Genomic DNA, 20,052 nt, shown 5'->3' with positions numbered 1-20,052 from the left:
AAAATCTTTCCCTGAAGTCCCACCTGATTGTACTGAAACTTAATTTGGAAGGTTTTGATGATGAAATGGTATCTGGCACGAGACGTGTCTGACTAGAGAGAAACAGACCTTCTTATCTTGATATGATTTCCTCTCTTTTCTCCATTTTCACTACAAAAAGGCTGACTGGCTCTGTCTCAAACATAGAATTTTGGGTTGCACAGAAAAGCGAGTGACCCATTATGTCAATTAAACACAAACACGAACACAATTTCAAGTTCAATACTTTGTTTCCTCTGGCAACAGAAACAGAACACTAAGCATGTAAACAGTTACATCATGTTGCCTAAAGTGTGTTGCACTGTGAGAGAAACATGCATCATTACAGATTTCTGGGTTACTAGACAATTAAAAAAAAAAACAACCCACCCCAAAACAACTAAAAAACCCCCACCCATCACAACCCCAAAAAAGCAGAGCTGTCACACACACAAAGTACAAATGCTCATTTAAATCTCGGAGAAAAGTGTGTAAGGCTATTTATCAAAGACTAATGCTCTGTGAAAATATATTAAAACAAAGCATAAGTTACTTGCAAAAGGCAATGCACATCATAAGCGTCTCATTTATTGTAATATAAAGAAGCATACATCATTCAGTTTTTTAAAGTACAATTCAAATTGTACACTAACAAAAAAGATCAATTCAGACATCCATGAACATGTCAACAACAGAATTCATTACATTTTGCTCTGCTGGTATTGCACTTGGAATGGTTTAGAAGTAAGGCACAGTAAAAACAAAGTCATTTAGTGCTTCTACAGCAGATGTCTATTTTTTAAACACATGCTACATGACGTAAAAGTACTTCTAGCTTATGTATATACACACATGGGAAAAAGAAAAAAGCATGCACTAGAGAATTCAGATTTCAACATGTCTTGCTGTTTCATAATATACAAATAAAGTAGTTTAAAGATGTAAACAAATTGCATGCACATAAACTAGAGCAAAATCTTTAATACAGTATCTGAAAGCTATTATGCTTAAATAAAAAAATATAACTTATTAGTACTCAGGTTTATGTGCCATTTTTGTCCTGTAGAGATTAAAAATTTGGGGCTGGGGACAGGGAATTATGGGTTGGAAGAGAGGATTTTTCTGGTTTTGCTATTGGTTATATTTTTTTGTTTTACACATTGGCAGCAGTACACTGGTAAGAAGGTCAAATATGGCTTTTGCAAAACAATGTCTAATGAAAACATGAAAAAGCACAATTGCATTCGGGATCCAGCATCCTGATACTTTCCAGTCAAGAACAACACAAAACAAAAATCAATATGATCTACGCTTTGAACTGGGTAAGCCATGCATTCCAAAAGACCTTTCTAAAGACATTTAAACTCTACAAGAACGAGACACTTTGTCAAGTGTAAACTCTTAAAAACTAAACACAGAAGAATCTGAATGACTCAAACATTGCTTTCCACTTCAAATGCTACTGAGTGAGTTTTGCCTGTGGCTGCAGTAGCTGAAGTGCTATTGGGCTGTCTTCAGAATTAACAACATGCCAGGAGTGGCTTTGCTTTTTTTTTTTTTTTTACACAGGTACATTAGAAATTAAGTAAATTAACTGCATAATTTTTGGTTTCACTTTATCTTTGGCATGGGAGACGCCATTTTTCAAATTAAAAAGGACATGCACCATGCTGCATTCCAACATGTTATGCTGAAAAGGCACATTTGTTGCTGCTTGGGTGGCAAGGGAAGACTTCTTATTTTGCAAAAGGCACAGTGTTGAGTGCAACACCCTTTCCTCATCCTCCAGAGAGTGTTCAGTTAGACCAGGTACAATTGTACACAGCGGCTTCCCAGGAGCTGTCCGTTTCTCTCAGCCACTGCTTTCTTAGCTAGATCCAGGCTTGGAAAAGTCACCAACGCCTCACCACTGGGCTGGCCACTAAAGTTGTAAAGCATGAGGATGGATTCTGCTTGGAGCTGCAATGGTACAAGAAGACAAAAGGGGGAAAAAAAAAAAAACAACAACTATTAAGACCAGAGACAACACCTGGAAATCCAGTTTTTAATGCTGGTGCATTTTTTCATGCATCTGGCTCACTCCACTCCTGTATCCGTGGTGAAAATGTTCTGGATGTTAAGACTGGGGAGAAGAAGAAGAAATCAAACACTAAAGGAAATTCAGCTTTTAGCTTGGCAAACAGCAGCAGCTCTTATTCTGCTGGTGTGCTGAATACAGTGATGTAAACATAATTATTTGCAAAAATTTTTCTAGATTGGAGTTTAAAGGTTGAAAAGGAGAGAGTTAGATGTTAATAGGAGGTGAATGGAGCAAGAAATCCAGGCATGAATAATTCTTCTGCTATGTGGACCACTGGCCAAGTGACAAAGGCTATTAAGGCATGTCAATACTCACACACAGTCAAAAAAAACCCAATACATGAACAAAAAATAAAAGAGCTGTATGGGCTTTGTGTTGGGAGAATGAGCTGAACTCAACACAGGTATACAGCGCAAGGAGGATTTTTTAGAAAAATTAAGTAAAATTTAGTGCAGTCCAACTGAATTAAATAAATATTTTTCTTAACTTTAAAAAGGCTAAGAAAAAGCAGGTTAGCAATGAGATTATTTAGTCATTGGATTTGATTTACTTTGGAGGGCATTTGCCCTCATAAAGTCTTAAAAGACAGCTCCTAATTGCTGAGTTCAAAGCAGACATCACTGTCAGCCCTATTGTACCCCATCCATTTTCCATAAGATGCAGGAAATTCTTCCAATGTATGTTTGGCACTCCTGGTTGTTGGATAGAAATGAATCTCAGTGAAGTTTCAAAAGCTCACCATACAAGGTTAGGTTTTTTTTTTTTAAAAACAGTGTCTAGCTATGCTGGAAAACCAAGCAGTTTAAAGAATATTAACCCAAATTCAAGTTAAGTTCATATGACATATGTCCTCTGGAGTTTATAAAAGGTTAAAATATTTAAGTTTAATTTCTGTAGAATTTATGTGTGTCTGGTATACTACAAGAAATAGCAGACTTCTCAGTTGTTACCAATAGCATTTCATTCATATATTGTATCACATATCAGCTTTACATTCAGACATATGAAAATAAAACAAGTACATGCCAGAGTTTCACTCACCCAAGCACTGAGCAGGCAGTAAAAATATTCTTAAAATATAAACAATAGTACACTTTAGAAACCAAAAGCATGCATAAGACAGGACAAACATTTTATCATTTCTTCTCAGAGAACTAAAGTTAGTCAAGAAATAGCATGCAGAAAGAAATCCAAAACCAGATAAAAACCATCATATCTAAAGCCCACTTCTAGTTTGAAAGCAATCTTGGTTTATTTCAGAGTAACCCCCTCTCAAAGAGAAAGCTGTACACAACTTGGGTTGAGCTGCAAATCTGAGCTAAAACATGCTCTGCTCTTAACCACCTCTTTGCTGTTAATCCATATGGGATCAACTCATTTACCATCAGTCTGAAATAAAACTCTAATATTTCAGCTTAGAGTCAGCTAAAAACACACATGGAACAGTTAGACCTCTGAGCACAGAGAAGAACTTTATAAACAAAGTTTAAACAGCAATATTGGTGTAATACCAATGTAGAGATCTGGAAATTTATGTTATAAAAGTTGCACAGAAAGTTAGCAGAACTCTACACATTCTGCAAGCAACTTAAATTAAAAGAGCTAAATTAACCCCTTCAGTTTCATTTTAACACATACTGGGTTTAAGTTCTTGTTTATAAATATTTCTAGAGAAATAGATTTTCTGTATGTAAATGTGTTTTAAAATTAGATTCAGATTCACACAAATCCTCTTCCTGGATTTTTTTTTTTTTTTTTTTTAAACTCTATAAGCATAGTACCTGTATAATAGTACTTTGTACCACTTTGAATTCAGACTGAGCTGCCCCATTAATTAGTCAAAGACTATTTCCATGTCATACTTAGTGGAAACCAAGTGCTGATCTGGTTTTCCAGTTAATCACCAGACCATGCAGTCCACCTGCTCCCTACAGATCCAACACAAGAAAACAACTGAGTTGATGGTTGTGAGAGAAAGTACATTTGTCTATGAAACTAACTCCCTCAAGGCACATTTTTAAACTGAAAGGTTGTTCTGTTTTATCTTAAGGAAAAAGGAAATACACTAACTAATCCATAGCATTTTGAATGGAATACAGTAGTATTGAGGCATCATGTACTCCACATAGGCCGTAACAAAATTTCTCTAAGAATTAATGTGTACGTGCCAAAAATACAGGCAAGTTCATTGTTAGCAAATCTAGTTAGTTGCATTAGAAAGTCGCTATACTCAAAAAAACCTCTTCTGAAAAAACAAATTTAATAGTTCACATTGCATTAGGGAGATCAAGAGAGATATTAATCTCTAACCAGTTATGTGGGGTACAGAAAAGACACAGTCAGAGGTCTGGGGGTTTTTACACATGTGTTTGTGTGTGCTTTCTAGCAAAATCAAGGGGAAAAAATCTTCTACCACTCTACTAAAAGGAAAATATTGGACTGAAAGTTTCACATGAGATGCAAGCATTAACAAAGTCTTCTGGAAGTTGAACACACCATCTGAGCAGAACCAGGCAATCACACTACCTCCACTGCTGCCCCATCACTACAGCTACAGATCACAGTTGGCCCGTTTCCTTAGGTTAGTTGATTTTTGAAGCAGAAAGACTAACCCCAGGATCCCAATGCAAGCTACTAAGGGAAAAGCCACAAGCAAAGATGTCTGTAGCACCAAGCCCTTCTTTCCCTTCCCATTCACCTCTGGAGACCCAGGCTCTGGCAGTCACATCTTACCTTCTTCAGAAGTTACAAAGAGTTACAAACAGACCCATTCTTTCGGTGCTTGTAACACACTCCTGGCTTGATCGCTCAGCTGAATTAGGCCATTGTAGTCATCAGGTGCATACTACAGTACAAGTGTGACATGGGACAATCAGCAAGAGAAGGAACAGTCTGGCACAGCAAGCCACACAGACCATCATTTGCAACCACAATTAAGAGCGTCAGCTGTAACAACTGGCAGGAGACACTGAATTGGACAGAAACTACTTTTACGTAAGATAAAAAATACATTAATTGTACTACTGATTGTAGAAATAAAGTAAATGCTTGTGCAGAATATTCTAAACTGTGTATTTGAACTGCTCCTTATCAAGGGAGGGAAATAGCTCAGACCATGAAGCGCTTCTTTTTTCCTTCTACTCATGAGATGGCAGCACCAGGTAACCAAACTCTTACATTTCATAAGCACAATCATGAAGCCAGTAATGGCTCTCACTCGGACAGATGAGCATCTTCTGGCCTGCACATTTAAGTGGGGGATCAGAATAATTGTATAGATCACATTCAGATCTTTTATGTGCTCATAGAAATAAAGTGTAGCTTCTCCAGGGTAAAGTGGCAAACTTGAGCTGCATATAATTCTTGTACTCCATGGACTACACCAATGTAATGAAAGAAAAATCAATGCCCCAGCATGAATGTACTGCAAGGTACAATAGCATTTATGCTAGTGTAGTGTGTGTCTACACTGGAAAATGGAATAAACTACAATGTAACTGCATCTTGGTAGACTTGTAGAAGTAATATATTAAAACAAAAATAGTGACTGTACAGAACAGTCACACCATCTGAACAGTGATTACACATACTCTTGGGTCTGGTACAAATATGACATATATATTCAGAAAATATATCTTGGAGAATACAAAACATTGTTCTTAGCACGTAGTTTTTCCAAATCATATATCCTGGAAAAGGACTGAGCATTCTTACATGTGCTGCAAAGACTACTTGAGTGGCTCCTCTAACCCAGAAAACAAGAGTGTTTAGCATAACCTGAGTTGTAGAATAACTTTCCAGTGGCAAGGAGAGTTTCCTGTCTCCCCCCAGATGGACTAACACAATTGTTCTGCACTAACACTTCAGATGATTGCCAAATGCACACAATGTAGATGCACTGTGCTGCATTTCCTTTGATGCTTCTATAATACAAAAAGTCTCCTGCCAGCTTAGGGAGAAAAGGATATTATATTTGGGCATAAAGGACACACATCCATCCAAAGGGAAATTGAAAAGAAAAACACCAACCATCACAGTATACACCTTTCACAGAAAACAATAACCAAGAGCCCAGAGAACATAAAAGAAAAGAACCCCCCAGAATTTTACTACTGAATTCTAGCCACCTTCACATCTAAACCCATGCCATTAAGTAAAAGACAAACATAAGAAGTATTTTCTAGATAGTCTCTGCCAGGGCAACCAGACCGTGCAAATATTAGATTTATCAGTTCCCAGACCTGCCCTTGAAACAAATCTACAAAATGTAAGTTTACTCTTTGGAAGGAATGTCTCAAGATAGTACATACTTTAGATTATCAGTAGATGTACAATAGGCAAAGTTCTACAGTCTTACTCTTGTAAGGGACAGTATTTCATAAGTTACACTTGAAATGGAATAAACAATGTGAAAATATGAAAGTTGGACAAATATTCTGTACAGAAATGTCAAAGTTGTCAAAGCTTAGGCAAAGAACTAAAGAAAGCGAGAAAGAAAGAAGAAAAATAAATTCATAAAAAAGAGCCAGAAATAGAAGTAACTTCAATAATCACAAGGATAAGAGACTGCAGTCAATTAAAACAGAAGCAGTAGAACAGCAAATTCTTCAAATAACATGTAAACAACCCTAACTTGCCTGAGTAAGCACATGATTGTGAATCTTTCTGCTTCTGTCTGCATTTCACAACTCATAAGAACAAAACAAGAACATCCAACCACACAGGACTTAACCAAGGATAAACTGGTTAATAAAGGTGTAATACACTATATTTTCTCCTGGAATTTCCTTTTTCTTCAACCTAATTTATTTCTTTGTTTTTCTCTTGCTGAGACAAATATGGGACTGTTTTCGCCTCACAGACTGTGCACAGATTTAACCAGGTCACTAACCAGTAAGTCATTGATTTCCATTTCATTTTTGCAGTTCCTACAGTGAATATTCAAAGCTCAGTCTAAAAACAGCACATACAAAGCAATCTAGAGAAAATAACCCACTGCTAAATGCCCTCCTCCCCCAGCATTGAAGCTGGAAAGTATATTTAGACCCAGTCCAACTGGGAAAAAAACAGGAGCAAATAATAGAAAAGGAAAACATCATAGGCAAAATGGCCACTTCAGCAAGGCAGCTGCAATTCTCGCCCAAACTACCAGTAAACTTCATTGCAGAACAGTTCCCAAAGGGAACTCTCAGACTCTGGAAAAAAGCCTAGCTAGACTAATCCTGGAGTATAGAATCAGATTTGATGGTAGTTAACTGCAACCTTTATATATGCACAGGAGTCAGGAGAAATAACCTAAACTGCCTTTGCCCCTAGAAGTACATCAACTGTACCATAAGACTGCCAATAGAAACACCCACAAATACCTGAATGCTCTGTGGAAGTGATACCACCTGAATGTTCTGCGTACCAGAGACTGAAACAGGTAATGCCTGCTCCAAAAATACACAGGATGCCACTTTAGTCTCTTGCTTCAAGCATGGGAGGCAACAGACAGGAACTGTAACCACTAATTTACTTGTCCTAGCCTCATAGATGCTTTCTCCACACATGCAACCAGGTGGGAGATAAATTTAGGCATAAAGCAAAACAAGCAGTGTGCTCTATTCTCAGAGTGTGGGGGTGAGCATGGAATAGTGGCTGTATTGCCAGATGACTTCCAATCCCAGTAAGTGGGGTTCTTCCTTAACCATTTCCCCTTTCCCTTCCCTAGTCAGAGGGTGCCATGCCTAGGACTGGCACACAGATGATGGGGTATCCCCCTCTCAGACTACAGAGAATCAGATTTCAAAAGGAACCCAAAGGAAATAGAGAATACTTCTTTGTTTAAGCACACATTTCAGAGGAAAAAACTCCTAATCCCTAAAAAGTGAGTAACAATGAAGTCTGTTGTCCTGATACAACAGAGAAATGTCGTTAGTGCCCTTGGAATTTAGCCATCCATCCACTTCCCTTCACTTCCTTATTACTGTTTTAACCATAAGTCACCCTCCTCCACTCTGCCAGCAAGCCTTAAATTTTGGGTCTCTGAAGCCTTGGAGGATTAATATAATGCAAGAGCTCTATATAGCTACAGACAAGAGACACTTAAGCCCAGTAGAGGTTTAAAGAACACTACTTATTTTAAGCTTTTCTTATGTAGAAATATGTACACAAATAAGTCCTTACATTTCCATCCCTTTTTCAGCAAGTTCAGGGGGCTTTAAAAAAAGTTCAGATGGTGACCGTGGCCTCTAAATCTTAGTCATCTTCTAGTTTGGTTTTTTTACTGCTATGCTTACACACAACCTACCTAAATAGCAAGTCTGCTTTCTAAGAACTAATCCACAGGGTCTTTTTCAGGCAGGCATGTGTTCACTTCATGTTCATGCCAACCTCCAAGAAACTGGGCAAGTACTTCTGAAAGGAGGCTGAATCCTAGCCAAGAGAACAGCTGTGAACTAGTTTTTGGTCAGCTAAGACCATAAGCACAGCTAAAGTGCATCTGCTTTTACACTAACCTAACAGTTCTTGTGATGATACCAACCCTGTCACTATGTGCATTCTCATAAAAAATAAATTTAAGAACCACAAACCAACAACCACCCCCCACCACCCCCAAAAAACGGAGCCAAACAACAACAAAAAAAAGGAAAACTGAAAGAAAATCCCAAACTTGGAAGGGTTAGTATTTGGAGAATAAACTATTTTGCATTGATTCATTCAGTGGCTAAATAGTAAAACCCATTAAGGATTTAGCCACTAAATAAAGAAAAGTAAAAATGCTTTGGTGAAAAATTTTGTTCTGCTATGAAACTTTGCATAAATCCATCACAACTACTCCCCTGTTCATCCATTATTTACTAGAGTTCTCTCACTGCTTCTACAGCTGTACAGTGATGGCCTAAAGTAACACTGAGAAGTTTTACTGTAGATTATTACTATATTTGCACCACTTCTTCCTCAAACTTTATCACACAATATGAAATAGGAGTTATTTTTCTGAATTCCTGAAGAGTCTCTTCACAATCCCATCCATGGATCTCTTACTTCAACATAATGCCCAGAGACCAGGATCTGCTGAGCAGCTGATAATTAGCATGGTGAGGGTTTTGTTGTTGTTTTGGTTATTTTGTTGGTGTTTTCAGTGTGGTTTTTGTTGGCTTGGATTTTGTGGTTGTTTTTTTAAGCCATCCTTTAGCTATGTATCCAGCGTGTGTTATTGGACTCAAACCAATGCTTCATTGCTTTACAGTACAACTAAAAAGCAGTTTAATGTGAATTACTGAATCAGAGAGTAGTAATATTAGCTCTTTTGAGGTTTACAGTACACTATAATATTATACAGAAAGGTGATGGGGAAAATTGCCATCTCCCTAATTTACTATTAAAATTCTTTTTAAGTTTTTCAATTGTTCAATCCAAGTTACAATGAATGCATGCAAGCTGGAAGGAATTTTTACCAATAAAAACAAGAAAACAGAATTACAAGGAGAAATTGAGCTGCTGAAGCACTAAACAAGAGGCTAATGCTAATAAAATTAAATGAAAATCAAAATGCTGATCTGCAGACTTTTAAATTATTTGGTTTTTTGAAGCATGTACTGATGTTGAGACCAGCTTGTTGAAAGCCATGATAGGCAAAGTCTATCTCTTAAGAGGCAGGTCTGGTATGAAAATGCTTTCACTTAAGTAGCAACATGTGCACACATGCAATATACAGAGCCCATGAAGCTTTTAGGAAAAATCCAGAGGAGAATAAAGCAAGAAGTAAAACTTAAACCCTGTTCCTTGCAGACAAGGACACACAGACAAAAATCACCCTTCATCTCTGATCTGGTTCCCAGAATACCAACACTGAAGTCCATTGAATACCAACATCAATTAGTTGTACAGAGATTAAAACCATGCCCAAACCACTGATGATTATTAAAGGCTCACTTTATGAACGAGCAGAAGCATCGTGCAATAAATCCTTGGGCAGCAACAGAAAATGAGAAAACAATGTGAAGAAAGGGGAGGAGAAAAGAAAAAAAAGATCAGTTAATGCTCCAGAGATGTAATATTGTCCCATTACAGTAAGTCAGCATCTCTTTTTCCCCTGAAGGAATGAATGAGTATAAAACTAACATTACCACATGCGGGATTCCAAGAACAATTCAAAAGAATTCCTGGTTCCTTTATAAGATTTTGAATCTGATCTTATTTGGACAACATCTTCTAAAGAAATAGATCAGGTGACCAATTTAATAACAGTAACTGATGACCACAGGAGGTTGCAGAAGAAGAATATAGGTTTCACCCTGTGGCAAAATTCTTGTTCATCTAACCATTTAATTGTGCAGTTCAAACACCAAGAACTGCCCCCTCCAAATGCAGAAATGAGGAGGGCAAACTGAGCAGGAGACAGACACAAAGTCCAGATTCACTAAAGTGAAGGTTTAGTGAAAGGTAGAGGAGCTAGAGCTGGTCACTGACCTGTTCCATGCATGGACAGGTTCAGGCCACATTTTTCAAAGGTGCAGTTACACTTCTAGCTGCATTTCGATTTAGCAAATAAGCTTCCACACTTAAGGTTCTAATTCGTCCACCATCTATCCACCAAAACCCCCAGCCAGTAGAAAACAACTAAAAGGCAAAATATTGATGGCTAAACAATAGGATGAATGATTACTACTTGTCTGGGCATCATGAAAGCCACAAATAACTGAACTTGGTTTGAACTCTGGAAATGTCTGTAGAAGAAAAAAACCATAAAATACAACAATATTCAGTTTCTTTCTACTATTTGTCAAAATTCACCACACTTTTTATGTGACAATCTTTTTCCACTGAAAAACTGATTATGCAAAACTCTGCCAAAATATAAATGTAACATTCAAAAAGAAGACAACAGGTAGAGCACTGCATCTTCCAAATACTCAAAACTTGGAACATACGCATTTAAGCATCTGTTCTCAGTCTACATTCATTTGCAAATCAGACAACTCGCTCAACAAATTAAAGCTCATTGTCTTCTAAGAATCTCAAGGTTAAAAAAAAAAAAAAAAAGAAAAAAAAAGAAAACAAAACATACCATGCCTGAATGCTTCCTCTTAACTCTAGCAATATCACTGTTACTCCAGAATGCTGAAGGACAAACATGCAAAAACTCTTGCCTTTTGACACAAATCACTTGTTCACGTGTAGTGGTTCGAGAGCCACAAAGAGGATCTTAGGTCAGGGCTTCCAAGTAGTACTCCATAGGGCAGAGTTAGTAGCTGTGTAAATGCTGTTCCCCACAGGAGTTAAATACTCACCAGGACATACCATATTCAATTACTTTCCTTTGAGCAAACATGTAAATGACAAATCATGGACATAGATACAGTATCCTCTGCGACAAAAGGCAGAACACATGGAAAGAGTCTCTCCATGAATTCAAATAAGGGCTGCTGGAAAACAGTGTTCATAGCCAGGGCTTTTTTTCTTTAAAACTTATCAGGAAACGAAGGTTCTGTTTGCTCACCTGAGAGCATTCCATCAGTCCCTACGGACTGACGTCACCTATAGTATATTGGCTGTCAATATGGCCAGCGAGGATAATACGGATTTCCTTTAATTTGCTATATAATGCAGCTTTGGTTAAAGATGTTGCTGCCTGTAACCAAAATAATTAGCACTTGAAACAGTAACCAAGACATCTGTGCCTCTCCTTTTGCAAGTCACCACACCCAGCTCACAGCCCTCTGTATTAGAAATCTGCAAACTTTAAACATTGAAGGTCAAACACTGACCCCACCAAAAGCCTCCCACCACCAAGTGGCCAGAACCGAAAACATTTGGCAGACCCCACTTTGCTGAGGCAGCCCCTTTGCAGCCCCACTCACACTGGGGCTTTGAGGCTCAAAGTCAAACCCCAAACCCAGACACCAAATCACTGAGTCCAAATCGGGATTTGTTCATTTGCCAAGAAGTAAGGCAAATCGTGTGTTACACTTCAGTCTGCCAGTTAAATACACAAGGTGCAGATTGCACGCTTGCTTGGCAGTTTCCAAAAGCACTCGCTCAGTTTGACCTCCCTGATCAATACTCAGAGGTCCAAATAGAATCTCAAGGGCAGAGCTACATACTAACCTGGTACCCCTGGAAGAAACTGAGTATCTCCTTCATTCCTGTGTTATACGGCAAGCCCTGCATCCGGACTAAGGCTCCAGGCTGGGGCAGGATCGGAGTGTGGGTGGCAGTGGCAGCAGCTGCCACAGCCCCTGGAGGAGCTGCAAGGTACCCCACCGTGGTAGGAGATACTGGAGGACTGAAAGAGAGAGAGGGAACAAAATTGTTACAAAAACCAATAACTGGTTAACTGCTCAGAACAGGCAAAGATGAAACTGAAAATTTAGATTTGAAAATAATCCAAATACCACAGAAAAACAAACAGTGGATTGTTTTGTGGGCTTAATTTCTCTTCAGCATCTCATAATCTATTTTTAGAGAAGGGAGGGAAGGGAAAATAGCTAACATTTGTACTTAAAGACATAAGGAGTGGCATTTGTTAGGGGAGCAAAAAGAAAAAGTAGCTGCGGATGACTTGTTTAAAGATCATTAAGAAAAACACAAAGAAAGAAAGGGGAGGGGTGTGCCATAGTATGAAAAGGAGGAAAACGCCCAAACCTGGCATTTCTGAGCCACAAAACAGTGAGTAATTAGCATCTCCATCTCTGGTCAGGGCCCATCTAACAAATTACCAGATACTCAAACTAGCAAGTGCCACAAGCCTAGGAGCTATCGGTGAACAGGCTATTTCCCCACAACCCCTTTACCAGACTTCAGTGACTCATGCTGATACCATCTGTGGGAAAGGGAAAAGGTGGAGATCATTGCTTTCACATGTAAAAATGTTCTTTGGTCTTACTGATATACAAAATCAAACCCAGTACACACCTAGGATGAGTCTATCAGCACGAAGGAAACAGTATTGTAAGTAAAAGAACTAACTAAGAAGTGAGGGTAGAGGTGTGTATTGGCACAGCTTCTCTTTTGGCCAAGAAATAGAACTGCCTTGATGACATTGCCTCAGTGCCAAAAAACCCTGTTAAATAATAGGCCAACATTATAAAGAGATTCAAGCAGAACCTACAAAGGAGATGAACCCCCTTACAAGGTGACAGAGAAACAATTAAAATGGTTTCTGCCTCTGTTGCTGAACACTGAGTTCCCAGGATTACCTACACTAGAAATACAAATTTATGAGCAGTTCACAGGTGTCCACAGAGCTGCCTGCTGCACTGGGATGAAAGGTCAAGAGAAGCAGTGAAATCTCTGGTTACCTGGGATAGTAAGCTGTGTAGTTCATGTAAAGCTGAGCAGCCTGGGCTGGGTAGTAGGTAACAGTTGGAGGAGCAGCTGCAGAGGCCTGGGGCGTCCTGGTGGTTGGCAAGAGGGCTTGTGGCTGGTAAAGGGCTGCTGCCTCCGCTGGGATCACAGCCGCTGTTTGGAAAGCAGCATAAGCTGGTGGAGAAAGACCTAAAACCAAACCAGGACACAACAACAAAATGCAATCAGAATGGAGAGCCCTGGGATGAGTAATTCCTCTCCTACAGCAACGTGATTAAAACCATCTGGGCATGATTGATGAGCACTTGAGCAAAGACTGCTCTCTGGCCTCTCCCCTGGAGACCTTTGCTACATCACCAGGAATAACCACCAGGGCATTTGGAATGAGTAATTCCTAAAAGTTCACCACTCCTAGAGCTGAGCAGCCTTGTCTATAGGTAAATGGAAAGTAGGGAACTTCAGAGTTATTAAAAGAAAGCATAAAGCCATGTGCATAGAGAAAGCAGGCGTGCACACCTACACACCCTGGTGTTTTCTAACAGAAGTTGTACTCTGTGGGACTAAAGCATCATAACAGTAGCTACACATGGGCATCCATAACTGCTGACCATGAGACTTCATCTATAAGCTTCCTGCAACTTCAAAAAGTATTTTTAGGATATAGCAAATGGAAGGGAGAATACCCCACTACACCACTAGTCTGATGCATTTTGATGAACAAGTACCTAATTTGTACAGGAACATTGAACTTGGCTTGGTGTGCAGTCAAATTGGTTTTATACACTATATTTGGCAGCTTTTTACTATTTTGCACATATACATGAGTATCTGCTTTGTGATTTGGTAGTGAGACTAATTAGAACAGTACAGGAAAATTCCATTATAGTTCCTCAGTAAGGTTCATTGTAATCTTAAAATAAAAAAAATTAAAATCAATACAACTTCACCACTCTATGGTTGGTTAATATATCATCCCAGTTGGTGTTTTCCTTCAAAAATAAGCCCAAAGAGTACCTTCTCAATGCTCTGAGGCAAGACAGCAAGAGCACTCATTGGCAGCTGGAATATAGAACTTCTCCCCATTTTAAACATCCCTCTCATTCCAAGTAGGTTTCACTACAGGCAAGTCTACTGCAGAGCTCAGAAGAACAGTACACCCATAAAAAGCAAAGTGTGCAACAATTTCACTGGCAAGGCCTTGCTGCCCTCTACTCATCACCGAAAATACAATAAAAATGCCTCTGATCAGTCCCATTATTGCCCAAAGGGAACAATTCCAATCTTAGCATGTACACAGATGGATGATTATTGATCATGGCAAAACCCGAGTCAAAAGGTGAAAGGCCACAAAGCTTCAGCACCTACCACATATCAGCCTTTAGCAGCAGAGAGCAGAAGAATTGGAGACTTACATGGTAACTTACATGGCGGTGGGGATAAGCCACTACGATTTAAAGTGCCACCCATTAAAACAAAGTTCATCTCCTCTCCAGAACACTGGAATACTTCCACATAACGGTCCTTCATCATTTTTTTGTGACATTTTTGAGCCACCATAAAGGCTTTGTCAGCAGATTTCATTTGGATAAAAGCATCACCTGATGGTCGTCCCTAGGGAAAGCAGGGAAATAATTATAGATCAATCTGATTAAATCACCCAGATCACAAGAAATGCAGAAAGGACTAAGGTCAAACATCTACTGAAAGCCTATATCATTATTCCTTCTCTGCCACAAGTGACTCACAACTCAACAATTCTGTTTAGCAATAGAAAAATCAACTCATGCAACAAGTGCCCCAGTTAACACAATGCTATTTCAGTCCTCTGCAGAAATAAACAGAATCATGTAGCATGGAAAAAAATTTGGAAGTCTCTTATCCAAAAGCTGTTCAAAGCAGGACTAACTTTCAACTTACATCAGGCCACTCTTGGCCTTCTCCACTTGAAATGTGAGCATCTCCAGGGGTGGAGATTCCATATCACCTCTGGGAACCCGTTCAGGTGCTTAGCTAATTTCTCATTGTGATTTTTTTTTTAATGTAGTTTATTCATACTGTCTCTTATTCTTTTGCTGTGAAGCCCTAGGAAGAGCCTGGTTTGCCTTCCCTAGAACCATTTTTGAGTCAATAGTACAACAAAATAAAGTTTCAGATCCTTTAGTAAAGTTCATAGCTATGTCAGAAGTTGATTTCCAGGTCTGATTTTCTGCAGTCTGACAGATATACCTGTCTGTATAAAATACATAAAACTTCCTTAACATAAAAGACAAAACAAAACAAAACCAACCCCACAGAAAAAAAAAAAAAAAAACCTAAACAAATATAGTAGATCTCTCATTTGTTTTCTTTAAACCTCAGTGTTTCTGCCATGAAGAACTTATTTTTAACATAAGACGATAGGGAAAATAAATCTTTATGATCACATCATTAAAATATATCCAAACCACAGTTTTTAATTATCAACTTTCTTTAGAGCCTGGGCAACTGCTAATCAAGCTAGAAAAAACTCATTTTGACACATAGACCACTCAAACAACACAGCAGGAACCCTGAAGCTGACAGAGCAGCTATGCCATCTAAAGGAGACATTTCTGTCATGTATCTCCAACCTCTGGCTGAAAACAGCTTCCAGGATGAGGTTATCATTCAAAGAACAAGCTTCATCTTCCCCAGGCTGATGCATACACGCATCCAGAGAGAGAAAAATAAGGGTGTAGGTAAAAGGGGACGAGAAATGAGGCAGAGATAGACAAAGAGAACGTTGTACTTTCCCAGGGCTGGAGAAGACTAAAGCCAAGATCAGGTGAGCTGCCCTGACTTCTAACCTGTTCAATCACTGCAAAGTTACTCCTCCCGTGCAAAATGCTGTTACCTGCTGATTAAGGACCATGTGAACTCCATGGGGCTTGATATCCCCTGTGGCATCTCCCATAAATTCCAAGATGTCATCAATGCCAGCAGTGTAAGGAAGACCTCGGAGGCGGACACAGTCGCGGATGCTGCCCGTGGCGATGGTGTATGCTGGGGGTATGACTGGAATGATGGGAGTTGGAAGAGTTGGAATAAGAGGTGTTGACATGTATCGATTAAGTACCTGTTGGCAAAAAAACCCACAGCAATGCAGATTTACAATCATCTGTCTGAGCACGGAGCAGTTCTCACAACACTATTTCCAACATCAGAGAAAAAAACCCCTTCTTACCAAATTATTGCAGTTAGGTTCCTGTTGGGCATTTGAAAGTTTTAAACTCAGAAAGGAGAGGGGAGAGCTAACAAATTCAATTTTCTAGACCCCAATAACAGATTTTTCTGATGTCAATATAAAAAAAAGTTAAAAGCTAATTCCCATTTATAGTATCTCAAAAGGGAACATCTGAAATCACATCTGAACTAATAAACCAGTATTGCCATATACAGTTCTTAGTTATATCAGGGTAAATTAAAAACAGTAATTTTAAAAGAACTGAGACCTGAAATAGCTAGTAAGTAATAGCACTAATACTAATTAATTTTAAAACCTGATTGGTTAAGTGAGGGTGCTTATTTGTTTAACCCCAGTGCTCATCTCCAAGTACAGAGTTTCTGAGGAAAAAATAACAATTAAAGATAAGAATATAGGAGACTTTGATCTCAACATTTTCTCTTGACTCCATTCCAAATGACAAAGGGAACATATGACACATGTTGGGGCTTACTGCTGAAAAACTTTTTTAGTGATGATTATCACGAATAAACATGTTCTACTGAAAGAGGTACCAAAAAACAGGTTACAAAGCTTTTGTGGTTGTTGTTGTTAAAAGTGATTCAGCTTAGGGAGTTTGCTTCAAGAATCTCCTTGTAACGCATTTCAGGCCAGAGATCTCTCAATAATGTGGAGAATATTGCAATTACCTTGTACTAAGTAAATGAGAGCTGGCTTGAAATTTAGTAGTTACTCAATCAAGTACCCTGTAATTTCCTAAGAAATAATCTCTTGCCCAAAAAAGCAAAAGTCGGGGTGTCAGCCTAGACAGCTGTCATAGAGAAAGAATTAATGATATATTGATAGAATATAACTTATACCCTGGTCTCCCTAAAAAAAGTGGAAGCAGAGACTCGGTCACTGTGACAGAGTGATTTTGTTCCTTAGAGGATTTTGCTTCCTTCTCCCTCAGGAGAGAATGGGGGAAGAGGGGAAATGCCATTTCCCAATCTTCACAACACACAGATCCTTGGCTGTTCCAATATCCATATCACAGTAGTAGGAATGGGTCTACAAATGTGCATATTCTTTCCTTTGCCCAATCCCTTCTACAGAAAGACTTCACCTATCATAAAGGTTGCACAGTAACTGTATTACACTTTTACAGCCAGTGGTTGTGCAAAGACCAGACCAAATCTAAGAGTGGTACCCTCTGGACCACCAGTCTAGAAATATTCTGTCAGGAAGAAAAACACAATACATATGTGATGTTTTTCACAGGGACAAGGTGTTGGTGACAAAAAAAAAATGGTTTTACCAGGTTAAGAAGATAATGATAAGACTTGGTGAAGGATAGAGAAAAAAGGAAATATATTAACTCAGGAAAAAAAAAAAAAACCCTCACTTCCTTTCACCAAAAAATCAGATACATCCTCTTAATTCTTAGCTTCCAAAAAAGCAATTGCTCATCTCATGCATCTAGATTTGGATTTAATATTAGAAATTCTGTACATGGAGACTAGTGTTTAAAGACAATACTGCAGATTTTCAAGAAGCAGTTCTAGAATACTATCAATCTACTATATTTTTAGAATTATTTTTCTGATTTCAGTCAACCTACGAGATGAATAAAATTATGCACTGATTTTTACTTCATGGCCTGAGGGATGGTAAAAAAACTGACCCAAACAGTGGTAGCTTAAAAAAAAAACCCAAAACAAACAGTCCCCCCCAACAAACAAAGCAAAACCAGTGCTGCACAATTTTCAATGCCCATTAGGAAACATGTATTGGCCTTTCTTGACAACTTTCATATAATAAACTTACATGGTTGTCTACAACATATTTGTGTTCAAGTGTTAGAAGAAATGTTTCAACGGTTTTGAGTCTCACAACCAACAGTTACAAACCTGTTGGACCTCTGCTGCTGTGCTCCTGAAGAGTTCAATGTAACGTTTTCCAAGTATTTCTTTGTGCTTTTTAAGTGCATTCTGTGCATATTCTTCACAGGAAAACAACACAAATGCATCTCCTGTGGGCCTGCCATCTGGGTACTTGACAAAGAGAAGTCCCTCTTTCCCTCCTGTGACTGGGCACTCTGGCCCCAGGAAGCCCAGGACATCCTCCTGAGTAGCGGTGAATGGAAGGCCTCTCATCCGGATGATGACTTGGTTCTCCTTGGATAAGAACTGGGCCACTTCATTGGAGGTGCCTGTGGAGAGACAACAGCACATGGTCAGAACTGGGCCATTTCACTGGAGGTGCCTGGTGGGGAGACAACAGCACGTGGTCAGCCAAGGACACGCGGTCAGCGCTGGGCACTCACTTCCTGAGGATGCAGCAGCAGCAAAGCATTAAGGAAGAATACAGGAGGTGAGTAGCCAGCAACCAACAAGACCCAAGACATGACTAGCTCTCAGCAATGCTTTGTGAGGGGAAAACTACTTAATCTGCAAGTGTTTCCTATTGTAATGAAATTGGAACAATGATGAGAGTAGTGTGAATTGATACATAGATGCTTCCACTGCAAAGGCTGGTCTTACTCCCAAGACGTGTCTGTCTGTGAACATCACAGTTCAAATGCTCACAGCTCAGTTTCAACCATGTGAAAACAGAACTAGACAGGGTCAAATATTCTTGGAAGGCAAAACAGGAAAAGCTACTTCATTATCCATTTGCATCCTCAGTCAAGGAAAAAAAAAAAAAAAAGAACTAGAACAACATTCCTATGAACTTAAGTAATCACACTGAACTCCAGCATCACTTACCTCCTGCAATTTTTAAGAATTCTTCCCCAGTGGCTTTGTAAACCTTGAAAATAAAGAACAAAGAAAACCCACATGAAAATCACAATGGTCAGCTTTAAACCACACACACTCTTTCGCATGCAAGAAAATTGTGTTTTGGTACTTTGAGCAAAACAGAAGTGAGGTTTGGTTTTAAATGAGAACATAGTCTAAAATACTCAAGTTTCTCTCTAAAGAGTTGTTTCAAGTCACAAGATTTTTACCTCAATGTATCTGCTACCCATGTGATGCTTATGCCTTTCCAGGGCAAGGTCTCTCTGCTCAGAATTAACAAACCGAACCAAAGCCTCCCCATTTCTTCTTCCTTGAGAATTCAGACAAAGAGCCACACCACCTCTGGAAGGTAAAGACAACAAATATAAGCTTAGACTGAATCTTTATTACATTTAACAAATAATTGTGTAAGAATAGTAAAGGAATCAGACTTTAACATGAAGATTACAGATTGAAAAAGTAGTTGCTGCTATCCACAATTTAATTTTTGTTGTAACACAATTATACTTTAAAATCTGCTTCACTGAGATCATGGATCTCATGTTGTTCGCCATTTTCTCAACTCCCATAAAGATGAAAATTTATCCTTCCAATTATCTCAGAGATGCACATTTGAATTTCCTCGTCACACTAAATAAAAAAAAAAAATTCTCAGTGTTTGATATCTGGAATATATA

General features: G+C 38.8%; 1 protein-coding gene across 5 annotated transcripts in view; it reads right to left on the bottom strand.

Moving 5' to 3' along the window:
- Nucleotides 1-1,156: 1,156 nt before the first annotated feature.
- ESRP2 (epithelial splicing regulatory protein 2) overlaps nucleotides 1,157-20,052 on the bottom strand; it is a 41,936-nt gene continuing 23,040 nt past the window's right edge. For 2 of the 5 annotated variants that reach the window (XM_066327828.1, XM_066327829.1), the window contains exons 9-16: nucleotides 19,585-19,717; nucleotides 19,343-19,385; nucleotides 18,485-18,786; nucleotides 16,266-16,487; nucleotides 14,806-15,004; nucleotides 13,387-13,582; nucleotides 12,194-12,371; nucleotides 1,157-1,977 (exon numbers count right to left, since the gene is read on the bottom strand). In XM_066327828.1, the coding sequence (XP_066183925.1) occupies nucleotides 1,819-1,977; nucleotides 12,194-12,371; nucleotides 13,387-13,582; nucleotides 14,806-15,004; nucleotides 16,266-16,487; nucleotides 18,485-18,786; nucleotides 19,343-19,385; nucleotides 19,585-19,717 (1,432 nt within the window). In that variant the 3' untranslated portion in view covers nucleotides 1,157-1,818. Of the gene's footprint in view, nucleotides 1,978-4,831; nucleotides 4,944-12,193; nucleotides 12,372-13,386; nucleotides 13,583-14,805; nucleotides 15,005-16,265; nucleotides 16,488-18,484; nucleotides 18,787-19,342; nucleotides 19,386-19,584; nucleotides 19,718-20,052 lie in introns of all 5 variants that reach the window. The other 3 variants (XM_066327832.1, XM_066327833.1, XM_066327830.1) reach the window with 3 other exon arrangements.

The sequence above is a fragment of the Sylvia atricapilla genome, chromosome 12 (genome assembly GCF_009819655.1).
Source record: "Sylvia atricapilla isolate bSylAtr1 chromosome 12, bSylAtr1.pri, whole genome shotgun sequence".
Lineage (NCBI taxonomy): Eukaryota > Metazoa > Chordata > Aves > Passeriformes > Sylviidae > Sylvia > Sylvia atricapilla.
This window is presented reverse-complemented; position numbering and strand designations above follow the sequence as displayed.